Source organism: Phyllobates terribilis, unplaced genomic scaffold, assembly GCF_046119375.1.
Source record: "Phyllobates terribilis strain yellow unplaced genomic scaffold, ASM4611937v1 Scaffold_1__5_contigs__length_1240528914, whole genome shotgun sequence".
NCBI classification, from domain to species: Eukaryota; Metazoa; Chordata; class Amphibia; order Anura; family Dendrobatidae; genus Phyllobates; species Phyllobates terribilis.
Window position 1 is genome coordinate 372,915,518 of NW_027362761.1, and position 16,113 is coordinate 372,931,630.

Here is a 16,113-nt window from a genome sequence, read left to right on the forward strand (position 1 = left end):
CACATGCAGACGAACCGGGCTATTAATGGCCAATCCATTCACTCTTTACTTTCCTCCTACTGCTTTAGGAGTCGAGGTCAGAACCTTAGCGCTGATACCAGTATGGATGATGGAGTATTTAATGGATTAAAGCAAGACGCCCCTTCTTCTCAGCATCTGTTCTCCAGCTTAGCTGGTCTCCAGCCTGGACCCATCACTGTTCAGTCTGGTTTAGTTCTGGGCTCCACGCCAGGAGGAGCTGATGTTTTCATCCAGATGCCACCTCCACTAAGAGAAGAAGCCAGTGGGCGCTCTGAATCCAGCACCTTTTCTCACCATCATCCTCACCACAGGCAGCCACCACAACCACCAGCCCACCATCAGCAGCATCATTTCCAGCACTCCCACTCCAGACCCTCACTGCTACATGCTGCCACAACCGAACGTCACAGGGAGGAGAACAGCGAGGAAGCTGGCACTCCAGCGCCAGCCCTGTCTGAGCTGCGGGCCATAGTTTCTTGGTTACAGAAGGGACTTCCATTCATTCTTATATTACTTGCTAAAGTCTGCTTCCAGCATAAACTTGGTGAGTAGTAGTATTCTATTAACATGTACTCAGCCTGTGTTCTTGTTTCATAGTTGTGTTTTATTACAACATACCACCATTAACCCCCTCCAGGTGTGTGACATTGGGGTGCCCGTGTATGGAGTGGGTTCAAGAGCTGTACCAACACCGCGGATGGCTGATGCCGGTAGTGTTATACTGGTGGCATCCGCCTCTTAACAGCTGCGTCCAGAGCTAGCTTCAGCCGCTGTTGCTGACCCCTTAAATGCTGCTGTCCATCTCTGACAGCTGCATCTAATGAGCTCAATCTGACCTGAAAAATCACATTCCCAGGTCATTTTTAATGCACAATCAAATTCCAAAAATAGTGGCGGAATTGCATTTTTTTTACCATTGTACCACACTTTTTGTTTACATTTCCCAGTATATTGTATGGTAAAATTGAATGGTCTCGTTCAAAACTTCAATTTGTCCTGCAAACAACAAGCCCTCATATATCTAAGCTGATGGAAAAATAAAAAAGTTATGGCTCTTGGACAAAATGAAGGAAAAAAAAAGAGCAAAAATGAAGGGAAGAGATTAAAGCCAATCATTTTACCATACACTGTACTAAGAAAAAGAAATGGAAGAAAAAGAATCCAAATGCAGTACAAATGACCTGGCAACATGACTTCTGGGATCAGCATGAGTGTGGCAATACCAAACTTGAATAGGTATATATATATATATTTTTCATGTATATGGTCTTCACTGTGTATAATATATATATTATACACAACGAAAACCATATACATGAAAAATACATCCATTTTATTTATATATATATATATATATATATATATATATACAGTACAGACCAAAAGTTTGGACACACCTTCTCATTTAAAGATTACTCTGTCGCCTCATTGGGGGACACAGGACCTTGGGTGTTATGCTGCTGTCCACTAGGAGGCGACACTATGCATAATCTGAAAAAGATTAACTGTGGCTCCTCCTCTGCAGTATACACCCCTAGACGGCGTCAGCCATCTTCAATTTTTGCTTAGTGTCGCAAGGAGGCACACCTCAGACCTTCACTCGTCCCTCGCTTCAGCACGGGATTACAGATGAAGAAAAGAGGGTCTCTTAAGAGACCCCCGGCATGGCTCCTTCCTCTGCCCCCTACTATGGGGTGCACAGTTGAAGTTGAGATGGCGTAGCCACCATGCTGCTCCTTCTCCGGCCCCTCGGGTCAGGCTCGAAGTTGAGAACCCCCCCTCCTTCCCCAATTCCCTCGGTCTTGGTCCGATGTTGAGGCGAGGACAAAGCTCCCTGACAGTGACAGCGGCTCCCTCCCTAATCCCCCCTGGGGGTATTAGGTTGAGACACCATCAGGTAGGGCCTGGACGGCAGCATCTGCAGCTCTCAGCAGCCAGCACACCGCAGCCGAGGACCAGCAGCAATACAGGAGCCCCAGTCTGTCTGTGGGATCCTGTAGGAGCCGCGGGGAGTGCAGGCAGCCATAGCACATACAGGCACAGGCCTTCACAGGCTCTGCACCTGCGGCAGCTTTCTCCCTAAAAGCGCCTAAGGGGGACTCTCTTCAGAGCCCCCTTCCATTTATGCCCCCACCGCCATTCTGCCTTTCAATCCAGGGGGTTCCGGTTCTGATCCGCCCCCCCCCCAGACTACCGCGCCGGCCTGGAGCCCTTTTGGGCATAGAAAATAAATTTAGACTGCAGCTTCGGCCTAGCCGAAGCTACCGCCCATTCTCCGCCCGCCCCCCGGATGACGATTTTGACACTCTGCGGTGTCACACAGGGGGCGGATCTAGGCTGCAGGGCGCGCATCTCCATAGAAACTGCCGCCCTTGCAGCACTCCGCCCCCCTTCTCCTTCACCTCAGGATACAGGAGAAGAGCTACGGCGGCCATTACTGCTGCAGGACATTCACAGGCCAGCCAGGTCTCCGAGGAGGCACAGGACCAGGCTTTTTCAGTGCTGCTCACAGGGGCACAATGGTGGGGTAAGTTCTCAGCTTGAGTTACCCCTCAGCTGTGAATTTTCTAATACTCTGTATCCTCCTCTGCACAGTTAGCCCCCCTGCATAGCCACTCCAGGTGCACTATGCCGGGCTCAAAGTCTAAGAAAACCAGGCAGGACTGCTCTTCCAGAGTGGTGAGAAGCCTGCAGTAATGTTCTTCCCAGCGGCATATCCGCATTGCGAGGATTGTACGCAGACTACTGTGCCAGAGTCCCAAGCAGCCCCTACTATCCTTCAGTGGAATGGGCCACTCAAATGTCACAATCTATGACACAGTTCATAGATAACATGACCGACAATTGATTCAGGCTCTGCAAAGCCATACCCTAGACTACCCAGCAAAGGGAAAGTCTGGCTCAGCCACATACTGACCCAGGCACATCCAGGTCAGGGTCAGGACGCAAGCGCACCCATAGGTCACGCTCATCTGCGTCATCACACAGCACATGGTCATCCCTGTCTAGGGACAGATACCGTAGTCCCAGGTCATCTAGACAGTCCCCTACCAGGGACAGGGATTATATTTCTCCGCACCATTCCCCGTCCAGAGAAATACTCCATTCTGATTCACCTAGGAGACACCTTTGTGACACACAGGAGTCAGAAGATTCTGACTCAGACAAAGAAACTGGATCCCTAACTCTAAGCCCACCTAGCAATACAGCGCTAGTTGAGGACATAATCTCGTCCATACATCGGGTGCTGGATATCTCTGATCCGACCCCAGACGCACCACAAGATAACATTTCATTTGAAGGAGCCCTGAAGCCGCCTAAGTTTTTCTTGAATCATTCAGAATTTAAAATCTATCCTCAAAGAATGGACAGACCCACCAGCAGTGGACCCCCCCAGTCTCCAGGCTGGCAGAACAGACACTTCTTTCACTGCCAGATAGCTCAACCCTCAGGGATGCAGCAGACCGGCAGGTAGAAAGTATGGCTCGTTCAATTTGCGAAATCACAGGAGCCTCCCTAGCTCCCGCGCTCGCTTCAGTCTGGGCAGCCAAGACCATACTGGCTTGGGCAAAAATTTACAAATTGGCCTTCAAGCTTCTGCCCCTGAACTGTCGGAGCAAGAAGTTCAAATACCAGTTGTGGCAGACTACTTGCTTCATGCAGCTCTGGATTCTGCAAGAGGTGCAGCGGGGGCAATATCACACGCCATCACTATTCGGCGTATCCTTTGGCTGCGTGAATGAAAAGCGGACGCAGCCTCTAAGAAGTCCCTCACGCAGCTTCCATACCTCAGCGGTCGGCTTTTCGGTGAAAAGTTGGACACAATGAAATCCAACGCCACCGGGGGTAAGAGAACCTCTCTTCCCCAACTGAAACCCAAACGCAATTATAAAAAGCGTAACCAAGCTAGATTACGATCCTTTCGGAACTCTTCCGGCTGGTCCGTCTCTCGGCCAGCACAAAATAACAGCCGCTTCACACGCAGGGAAGACTCGAGATCGACACAAAAGTCGGACAAGACCTGGCTGTCAAATGCAGGCCAATCAAAAAGAGGGAAATCCAAAAAATTTCTTCTCATCATGACTCACGGACTCAAAAAGACACTCCACCTGTAGGCGGCCAACTTTTACTCTTTCATCAAGTCTGGCTACCTATTACAGAAGACAGGTGGGTCAGGGAACTAGTATCTTCAGGATACAAAATAAAATTTACTTCCAACCCACCAAACAGATTCCTTATATCTGTTCCCCCAAAACCGCCAGAAAAAGCTTTTCACCAAGCGGTCTCCTCGCTCCTTCAAGCACGTGTCATAATACGTGTCCCAACAGCCGAGCGCTTCCAGGGGTTCTACTCCAATCTATTCGTAGTCCCCAAGAATGGAGGTGGGGCACGGCCCATACTAGATCTAAAACAGCTCAACAAATATGTAAGAGTACGTCACTTCAGTATGGAGTCTCTTCGTTCCACCATCGCATCCATGGAAAAAGGAGAATATAGACATACAAGATGCATACCTGCATATACCAATTGCATCGGCCCATCAGAGATTTCTCAGGTTCGCAATCGACCAGGGCCACTACCAGTTCGTGGCTCTCCCGTTCGGACTCGCCAAGACCCCCAGAGTGTTTACCAAAGTCATGGCAGCCACCATGCACGTCCTACACTCCAGAGGCATAGTGGTCATTCCATATCTATCTAGACGATTTCCTCGTCAAGGCTCCCACCTTCAAGGACTGCGAGCTCAGTGTCTCAATCACGATCGACACTGAGTCGCCTGGGCTGGTTAGTCAACCTACAAAAGTCGTCAACAGCCCCAAACCAGTCTCTGACATTCCTGGGAATGCTAAATACCTCCAGGGGTCTAATACTCCTTCCCAAGGACAAGGCATTGCCTCTCCGTTTAGGAGTTCGCACCCTTCTCAGCAAACCCCCTCGATCTCTCCGGTTTGCCAGGAGAGTCCTTGGCAGGATGGTGGCGGCAATAGAAGAGGTTCCATTTGCCCAAGTTCACCTCAGACCTCTCCAATTAGACATTCTCAAGTCATGGCACAGGAACCCTTCTTCCCTCGACAGGAAGTTCCAGCTGACGTTGTCAACCAGGAAGTCCCTTCACTGGTGGCTCAACCGGACCTCTCTAACAAAAGGGAAATGCTTTCTCCCAGGTCAATGGAAGGTCCTGACCACAGACGCAAGCCTGACGGGTTGGGGTGCAGTACACCTACACCACAGAGCACAGGGCAAGTGGTCCCCAGCGGAAGCAACCTTGCCCATCAACATCCTGGAGATTCGTGCCATCCTCCTGGCGTTGAGAGCCTTCCATCACTTACTGGCAGCCTCTCACATCAGAGTACAATCGGACAATGCCACGGCCGTGGCATATGTCAAACACCAAGGGGGAACCCGCAGTGCCAGAGCGATGCAAGAAGTGACACGCATCCTTCACTGGGCGGAGAAAACGAGCTCCATTATCTCTGCGGTCCACATTCCAGGTGTAGACAACTGGGAAGCAGACTTCCTCAGCCGGCAAGGAATAGACTCGGGAGAGTGGGCTCTCCATCCCAAAATCTTTCAACAGATCTGCCATCGTTGGGGTACTCCGGACGTGGACCTAATGGCGTCTCACCTCAATGCCAAAGTCTCCAAATTCATGGCCAGATCACGTGACCCGCGAGCGCTAGCGGAGGACGCCCTGGTTCAGGACTGGACCCAGTTCCAGCTCCTGTACATTTTTCTACCTCTCCCCCTGATTTCCAGAGTGATGAGAAAGATCAAACAGGAGGGAGTACCAACCATCCTAATTGCACCGGACTGGCCCAGGCGTACACGGTACGCCGACATCGTACGGTACGACTCACAGCAGACTTACCCTGGCGTCTCCCCGACCGCCCGGATCTTCTATCACAAGGCCCGTTCTACCACCAGAACTTAGAGGCCCTCAATTTGACGGCGTGGCCATTGAGACCTGGATTCTAACCCAGGCAGGTTTTTCGCCAGGTGTCAATGGAACCATGATCAGAGCACGAAAACCAACCTCTACCAAGATTTACTACTGTACCTGGAAAGCCTTCTTTACCTGGTGCGAATCTCGTAACCAAACCCCACTACCCTATTCCCTACCTAGGGTACTCGGTTTTCTCCAATCGGGCCTGGGAGCCAGACTATCCCTGGCCTCCCTTAAGAGCCAGGTGTCAGCCCTTTCAGTGCTTTTTCAAAAGTGCATTGCTTACAAACCGCAAGTAAGAACATTCTTCAGGGGGTTTCCCGATTGGTTCCCCCCTACAGACGACCACTAGAAACGTGGGACCTCAACCTGGTGCTGACTGCATTGCAGGAATCACCCTTTGAATCCCTTAGGGAAGTCCCACTCCATCTTCTATCACAGAAGGTGTTTTTTTTCCTCGTGGCAATCACCTCGCTACGCAGGGTGTCTGAACTCTCAGCACTCTCCTGCACACAGCCCTTCCTGAATTTTTTCCAGGACAAGGTAGTCCTCCGTACGGTTCCATCCTTCCTTCCGAAGGTTGTGTTCAACTTCCATCTCAATGAAGAAATTTCACTACCATCTCTTCCGGTTCATAGAGTGGAAAAGGCTTTCCATACGCTTGACCTCGTCAGGGCATTGCGTATCTATGTGTCTAGCACTGCGCCCTTCCGGAAATCTGATTCTCTTTTCCTCCTTCTGGAAGGTGGCCTCAAGGGTCTGCCAGCTTCTAAGCTACCCTTGCCAGGTGGATCAGATCCACCATACAAGAGGCCTACCGCCTCAAAAATTCTCCTCTTCCAGTAGGTATTACGGCACATTCGACACGTGCGGTAGGGGCCTCCTGGGCCATTCGGCACAACAAGTGTGTAAGGCAGCCACCTGGACCAGCCTACACACGTCTACCAATCACTATAGCGTTCATACCCAGTCCTCAGTAGATGCGAGCCTGGGCAGACGTGTTCTGCAGGCGGCAGTACCCTAATTATAGGGACCCGTCTACACAATATTCGTCCATTGCTTCCCACCCAGGGACTGCTTTGGGACGTCCCAAGGTCCTGTGTCCCCCAATGAGGCGACAGAGTAAAGGAGATTTTTGTGTACTCACCGTAAAATCTCTTTCTCTTAGCCTCTAATTGGGGGACACAGCTCCCACCCTGTTGCCCTTCCGGGCCGTTAAGTTGAGTTTTCATATTGGTTTTGCTATGAGTTCTTATATAGTTGCCTTTTCATAGGCATGACTTGCGTTCCTCCTACTGCTTTTGCACAAAACTGAAGATGGCTGACGCCGTCTAGGGGTGTATACTGCAGAGGAGGAGCCATGGTTAATCTTTTTCAGATTATGCATAGTGTTGCCTCCTAGTGGACCGCAGCATAACACCCAAGGTCCTGTGTCCCCCAATTAGAGGCTAAGAGAAAGAGATTTTACGCTGAGTACACAAAAATCTCCTTTTTTCTGTATTTTCATGACTTTGAAAATTGTACATTCACACTGAAGGCATCAAAACTATGAATTAACACGTGTGGAATTATATACTTAACAAAAAAGTGTGAAACAACTGAAAATATGTCTTATATTCTAGGTTCTTCAAAGTAGCCACCTTTTGCTCTGATGACTGCTTTGCACACTCTTGGCATTCTATTGATGAGCTTCAAGAGGTAGTCACCGGAAATGGTTTTCACTTCACAGGTGTGCCTTGTCAGGTTTAATAAGTGGGATTTCTTGCCTTATAAATGGGGTTGGGACCATCAGTTGTGTTGTGCAGGTGTCTGGTGGATACACAGCTGATAGTCCTACTGAATAGACTGTTAGCTGCTTTTTTCTTGCCATAATACAAATTCTAAGTAAAGAAAAACGAGTGGCCATCATTGTTATGTTCTGCTACCAGAGCTAAGGAAAGAGAGGAGATCTGTCCCTATGATAGAACTCAGCTTAATCCCTATGATGTAACAGGGAACCTGATCCTGCGATCAGACCTGCTAAAGTCCTAAGCTAGTCTGTACGGAGACCTATAGATGTGAGGAAGGAATCCCTACAAGTAATAAGGACTGGGAGGAATATGGGACACCTCCTAACAGAAATAGTAGCAGACAGACGAACAAACAAAATATATAGAACATAGAGGTCAGTAGACCAAGCAAACTAACAGAGCAAGACACAGAGCACAGGCTAGCTAGAAAGTAGATATACAATGAAGTCCAGCAAAGCCAGAAGGGCGGAGCAGGATTAAATAGGCCAACAAGGTCATGTGACCAGCAAAGGAAAAAAAACTAAGAGCAAGGTTCTAACAGTACCCCCCCTTCTAAGAGGATCCTCCGGATCCCCTAGGACCAGGCTTATCAGGAAATCTCCTGTGAAACGCTCTGATAAGTCTGGACGCGGAAACATCATCCGACCTCACCCAAGAGTTATCCTCGGGACCGAAACCTTTCCAGGCCACAAGATACTGCAAACTACCTCTATACCGTCTAGAGTTAAGGATGCGAGAAATTTCATATTCCCCGTCCTCCACCACCGGAGGAACAGAGGCAGAGGCATCACAATCCGATACAACAGCTTTTTTCAACAGAGAGACATGAAATACCGGATTAATTCTCCAGGAGGTAAGAACCTCCAACCTAACAGCAGATTGGTTGACAACCTGAAGCACCTTAAAGGGCCCTACAAACTTGGGACCCAATTTCTTTGAAGGAATCCTCAACCGCAGATTCCTAGAGGACAACCAAACCATGTCACCAACAGCGAACAAAACCTCCTGTCGTTTCCTATCAAAGTAGTCTTTAGATTTTCTGTTGGCCTCCTGAAGATTACCACGCACATCCGTCCAAACTCTCTCCAAATCACCGGAAAAATTCTCCTCCTCAGGCACGGCAGATCCCAACTTGGAGAACGACCCAAACGACGGATGTCTCCCAGAACAACAAAAAAAGGCGAACAACCAGCAGAAGAAGATGTATGATTGTTCAGAGCAAATTCAGCAAGTGGCAGAAACTCAGACCACCCCTCTTGATTGTCTGCCACAAAACAACGCAAGAACTGCTCAACATCCTGGTTTTTCCTTTCTGTCTGGCCATTAGATTCAGGATGATATCCGGACGAGAACGACAAATGAACTCCCAACCTATCACAAAAGGCACGCCAAAAACGAGCCACGAACTGAGGACCCCTATCAGAAACAATGTCAGCAGGAACGCCATGAAGTCTGACAATTTCCTTGACAAAGGCCTTAGCGAGAGTTTTAGCGCAGGGCAGTTTGACGAAAGGAACCAAGTGACACATCTTGCTAAAACGGTCCACGACCACCCAGATGACAGTAAAACCCTCAGAGGGGGGAAGGTCAGTTATAAAGTCCATAGCCAAATGTGTCCAAGGAGCACTGGGAACCTCCAAAGGACAAAGCAACCCCGCAGCAGGAGTATGTGAGGACTTAGATCTAGCACATATAGTACATTGACGCACCCACTTAATGACTTCCTTCTGCCATCCAGGCCACCAAAAACTGCGACCCACCAGTCTCTTGGTCTCAGAGATTCCGGGATGACCTGCCAACCGAGATTCGTGACACTCAACAAACAAATCTCTCCTAAAGGTCCCAGGCACAAACAACCTCCCATGAGGAGTGTTAGAAGGGGCATTCTCCTGTGCTTTAAGAATCTCATTTTCCAAAACGGAGTCTAAAGCAGCTATCACAACACCTTCTTGTAAAATGTTCTCCTCTTTCTCAGCACCGACTATGGGAGAAAAACTGCGAGACAAGGCATCCGCCTTAACATTCTTAGTACCAGGGATGTAAGTAACGGAGAAATTAAACCGCGAGAAAAACAGTGCCCACCTAGCCTGACGGGCATTCAGGCGCTTGGCAGCATCAAGATATATCAGATTTTTATGATCCGTAAGAACCTGAACGGGAAATTCCGCACCTTCCAAGAAGTGGCGCCAGTGTTCAAATGCGAGTTTAATAGCCAATAATTCCCGATTACCAATATCGTAATTCAGTTCAGTCTCCGAAAATTTTTTTGAAAAAAAGGCACAGGGATGTAATCCATCCCCGTTATCCTGAGACAATACTGCGCCAACCCCCACAGAGGAAGCATCAACCTCAACCAAAAACGGCCTAGTAACATCAGGCTGCATAAGGATGGGAGCAGAGGTGAACCTCTCCTTGAGATACACAAAAGCTTCAATGGCCTCAGAAGACCACTGAACCGCATCAGCACCTTTCCTGGTGAGATCGGTCAGAGGTTTGACAATACTAGAAAAAATTTTTATGAATTTTCTATAGTAATTGGCGAAACCCAAAAACCTCTGTATCGATTTCAAACCAATAGGCCTAGGCCATTCCTGCACAGCCTGAACCTTAACCGGATCCATCTCAAAACCTTTGCTGGAGATAATGTAGCCCAAAAAACTAATTCTCTGTACAGCGAACTCACATTTCTCCAGCTTAGCAAAAAGCGAATTGTCCATTAATAACTGTAATACCTCACGCACGCTCCGCCAATGAGACTCCAGATCCGGCGAATAAATCAAAATGTCATCCAAATACACAACCACATTTTTACCGATCAAAGGTCTAAGGATGTCATTAATCAGGTTCTGAAAAAATGCAGGAGCATTAGTAAGACCAAAAGGCATAACCAGATTCTCAAAATGACCCACAGGAGTGTTAAAAGCAGTCTTCCATTCGTCACCCTCCTTCATGCGCAACAGATTGTATGCCCCCTTAAGGTCAATTTTAGAGAACCACTTGGCCCCCATTAACTGGTTAAACAGATCAGGAATCAATGGCAGTGGGTAAGGATTGCGTACAGTAATTTTGTTAATCTCACGAAAATCCAGACAAGGACGTAAACCGCCGTCCTTTTTTTTTACAAAAAAAAATCCAACCGCCACAGGAGACTTAGAGGGCCTAATGTGACCGGCGGCCAAACTTGTCTGTATGTATTCCTCCAAAGCCTTCCTCTCAGGAATAGTAAGGTTAAATAAACGACTTTTAGGAAGAGTCGCTCCAGGGACAAATTCAATAGAACAATCATAGTCTCTATGGGGAGGCAAAACCTGCGATTCCTTCTCAGAAAAAACTCTCCAAAAATCCTGAATAGGAACAGGCAATTCTCCCCTATCCAAAGCTGCAATACGCCCATTACAACACTTGTCATAACATTTATGGCTCCAGGATTTAATTTCACTGGTAGACCAATCCAGTACAGGATTGTGAAACTTTAACCAGGGCAATCCCAATATTACTGGAGAAGGCAAGTTATTCAAAACTACCAAATCCAATTTCTCATGGTGAACACCATTAATAGTGAGAGGAAATTCACAGACCTTGAGAGTAATATTCTTCAAAGGGGAACCATCCACAGAAACCACAGCAATGGGGGATGATAAAGGTTCAGGTTTTAAATTGAGTCTTTCCACGAATCCCCCATCAATAACATTCAGAGTAGACCCACAATCGACAAACACCCGAAATTCCATTAATTTTTCCTGAGCAATCGTGGAAGCAGCTAAAAATACACCCTTGGAATTTAAACAGGCAATACGGGCATGACTGACCATTTTTTTTTCTTTCTTCATACGAAGCTCACAGCCTTTAATCAAATGACCAGATTTTCCGCAATAGAAACACAAGCCTTCAAAAAATCGACGGTCTTTTTCTTGAGAGCGAGGTGCCACCGATCCAATCTCCATCGGTTCACCACTGTTAGTACACACATTCTCATAACCAGAAACTGACATAGCAGAGGATTTGCTCTCATTAACCCTTGCACGCAGTCTTCTATCCACCCGTATAGCTAATTGCATAGCCTGTTGCAAATCTTCAGGTGTAGGATAAGCAATTAGCAGGTCTTTAACCCTTTCACTGAACCCAGCAAGAAATAGACTTTTCAGAGCAGAATCGTTCCACCCTGTTTGAGTAGACCAACGACGGAAATGAGTACAATATTTTTCCACATTACCTGATCCTTGTTTTAAACGTCTCAACTCAGTCTCCGCTGATGCGACACGGTCAGGATCATCATATAATAGTCCCAAAGCAGAAAAAAAACTATCCACTGATCTGAAGCATGTATCACTAGGTTGCAAAGAAAAGGCCCACTCCTGAGGCTCTTTGCGCAAAAGTGACATTATGAACCCTACGCGCTGGGATTCATCCCCAGAGGACTTAGGTCTCAAACGAAAATACAATAAGCAAGCATTTTTGAATGAAAAAAATTCTCGGTGTTCACCAAAAAATAAATCCAGCAAACATACCTTAGGCTCCAAGAAATGTGCTCCAGGACAGTTACTCACGTGCTGACGGAGCTCGGCCACCTCCAGAGAGAGTCCCTGCAGGCGATGAACCAAATCCTGAACCGACACAATGATGGAACAGAAAAATCTTTCCTTAGAGAATTTGCTGGCTGGACTTACTGTTATGTTCTGCTACCAGAGCTAAGGAAAGAGAGGAGATCTGTCCCTACGATAGAACTCAGCTTAATCCCTACGATGTAACAGGGAACCTGATCCTGCGATCAGACCTGCTAAAGTCCTAAGCTAGTCTGTACGGAGACCTATAGATGTGAGGAAGGAATCCCTACAAGTACTAAGGACTGGGAGGAATATGGGACACCTCCTAACAGAAATAGTAGCAGACAGACGAACAAACAAAATATATAGAACATAGAGGTCAGTAGACCAAGCAAACTAACAGAGCAAGACACAGAGCACAGGCTAGCTAGAAAGTAGATATACAATGAAGTCCAGCAAAGCCAGAAGGGCGGAGCAGGATTAAATAGGCCAACAAGGTCATGTGACCAGCAAAGGAAAAAAAACTAAGAGCAAGGTTCTAACAATCATTACTTTAAGAAATGAAGGTCAGTCAGTGCGAAAAATTGGGCAAACTTTGAAAGTGTCCCCAAGTGCTGTTGCAAAAACCATCAAGCGCTACAAAGAAACTGGCTCACATGAGGACCACCCCAGGAAAGGAAGACCAAGAGTCAACTCTGCTTCTGAGGATAAGTTTATCCGAGTCACCAGCCTCAGAAATCGCAGCTTAACAGCAGCTCAAATTAGAGACCAGGTCAATGCCACACAGAGTTCTAGCAGCAGACACATCTCTACAACAACTGTTAAGAGGAGACTTTGTGCAGCTGGCCTTCATGGTAAAATAGCTGCTAGGAAACCACTGCTAAGGACAGGCAACAAGCAGAAGAGACTTGTTTGGGCTAAAGAACACAAGGAATGGACATTAGACCAGTGGAAATCTGTGCTTTGGTCTGATGAGTCCAAATTTGAGATCTTTGGTTCCAACGACCGTGTCTTTGTGCGACACAGAAAAGGTGAACGGATGTACTCTACATGCCTGGTTCCCACCGTGAAGCATGGAGGAGGAGGTGTGATGGTGTGGGGGTGCTTTGCTGGTGACGCTGTTTGGGATTTATTCAAAATTAAAGGCATACTGAACCAGCATGGCTACCACAGCATCTTGCAGCGGCATGCTATTGCATCCGGTTTGCGTTTAGTTGGACCATCATTTATTTTTCAACAGGACTATGACCCCAAGCACACCTCCAGGCTGTGTAAGGGCTATTTGACCAAGGAGGAGAGTGATGGGGTGCTACGCCAGATGACCTGGCCTCCACAGTCATCAGACCTGAACCCAATAGAGATGGTTTGGGGTGAGCTGGACCGCAGAGTGAAGGCAAAAGGGCCAACATGTGCTAAGCATCTCTGGGAACTCCATCAAGATTGTTGGAAGACCATTTCCGGTGACTACCTCTTGAAGCTCATCAAGAGAATGCCAAGAGTGTGCAAAGCAGTCATCAAAGCAAAAGGTGGCTACTTTGAAGAACCTAGAATATAAGACACATTTTCAGTTGTTTCACACTTTTTTGTTAAGTATATTATTCCACTTGTGTTAATTCATAGTTTTGATGCCTTCAGTGTGAATGTATAATTTTCATAGTCATGAAAATACAGAAAAATCTTTAAATGAGAAGGTGTGTCCAAACTTTTGGTCTGTACTGTATGTATATATATATATATATATATATATATATATATATATATATATATATATATATATAAAATGTATTTTTCATGTATATGGTTTTCATTGTGTATAATATATATATATTATACACAGTGAAAGCCAGAAGTTTCCATCCACTATATAAAAAGACACATATGCATCTTTTTCTCAATATCTGACATGAAATCAGAATAAACCTTTCCCGTTTTAGGTCAATTAGGATTACCATAATTTTTAATGTTTGCCAAATGCCAGAATAATGAGAGAGAGAGAATGTTTTATGGCATTTTTATTAATTACTGCAAAGTCAAACGTTTACATACACTTAGGCTATGTTCACACATGTTGGGTTTTTTAGCGTCACAAATTTGCAGGAAATCAGCGGCGTCAAAAACACAGGTTTTGCTGGGTTTTTTGTGCATTTTTTCTGCTTTTTTTCCCACTGTCCTTCTGTCTCTATTTATGCATGTACATAAAGTGGCTTAAGGATAACAAAGTCAATGTTTTGGAGTGGCCATCACAAAGCCCTGATCTCAATCCTATTGAATATTTATGGGCAAAGCTGAAAAGGCTGCGAGCAAGGCGACCTACAAACCTGGATCAGTTACACCAGTTTTTTGTCAGTAGGAATGGGCCCGAATTCCAACCAACTATTGTGAGAAGCTTGTGGAAGGATATCCCAAACGTTTGGCCCAAGTCATTCAGTTTAAGGGCAATGGTACCAAATACTAATGAAATGTATGTAAACTTTTGACTTTGCAGTAAGTAATAAAAATGTCGTAAAACATTCTCTCTCTCTCATTATTCTGGCATTTGGCAAATATTAAAAATTACGGTAATCCTAATTTACCTAAAACGGGAAAGGTTTATTCTGATTTCATGTGAGATATTGAGAAAAAACATACATGTGTCTTTTTATATAGTGTATGTAAACTTCTGGTTTCAACTGTATGTATGTATATGTGTATGTGTGTGCGTGCATATAATATATATATATATATATATATATATATATATATTATAATATTCATTGGTGAAAGAAAAATGTTTGAAATTTGTAAAAAAAAAAAAAAACTCGCCATTTTTTGAGACCTGTAACTTAAAATTTCCTTCCATTTTACCGAGTGAGGGCTAGTTTTTTTTTGTCAAGCTAATGTTTATATTAATACCCCAATTTGAGGTACATACGATGTTTTGATCACTTTTTATTCCATTTTTTTAGGGAGGTGTGATGACGGTAAAACAGCAATTCTTGTGTTTCAATTATTTTTTCTATTTACCGAATGAGTTTATTAATTTTATATTTTGATCAGACTTTTATGAACTCAGCACTAGCAAATGTGTTTCTTTTTTATTATGTATTTATAAAGGGAAAAAGGGGACAAGTCAAATTTTTTAATATTCTTTTTCTAATATTTTGAAAGCCTTTTTTTACTTTGTTCTTTTAGTCCTCTTAGGGGACTTGAACCTGCGATCAGCTAGCTTGTTCTATATACTGCAGTACATAAAGAAAATGACATACGCCTATGTAGCCCAGCCACATAAGTGGACTACGATGGCAGATACTGGGACGTTCAGCAGGCACCCAGCCGCTATGACAGCCCATTGGTGTGCTGTCAGTGGGAGCCAGTGCACCCACACACCTGCAATCATGAAATCTTGTGGCAGGATTTGACAGCGGCATTTACGGTAAATGCATGAACAGAATGGACTGGAGCAAGCTACAGTCGCTGCTGTTGCAGGCAGATGCCGGCTGTGTGACACAGCACTCAATTCCACGTCAGATTTGCTGGACAACCTCTTTAAGATTTTCATATATACAGTAATTATTCCTTATTCATAATTTGGGATTTTACCGCCCTAATCCATTTAGCTAGCTCTGAGAGTATTTTCTTTTGTGTAACACTGATGCTGATGTACTAACCGTGATCCTATTCACTTCCAGGCATCGCTGTGTGCATCGGGATGGCCACTACTTTTGCCTACGCTAATTCCTCTGTCAAATACCAGGTGTCTCTAAAGGTATGGCTGTCTGCTGGGAGAGAGCTTTGTGAAACTTCTGAAGCTGCAACCGTAGAGGCAAATGTTATCTCT

At 45.8% G+C, this 16,113-nt stretch overlaps 1 protein-coding gene across 1 annotated transcript in view; it reads left to right on the plus strand.

The window, feature by feature from the left end:
• The window catches only part of RNFT2 (ring finger protein, transmembrane 2), a 92,186-nt gene that overhangs the window by 5,640 nt on the left and 70,433 nt on the right, over positions 1-16,113 (plus strand). Inside the window, exons 3-4 of the mRNA XM_073676365.1 lie at positions 69-565; positions 15,965-16,041. Coding sequence (XP_073532466.1) covers positions 69-565; positions 15,965-16,041 — 574 coding nt within the window. The remainder of the gene's footprint in view (positions 1-68; positions 566-15,964; positions 16,042-16,113) is intronic.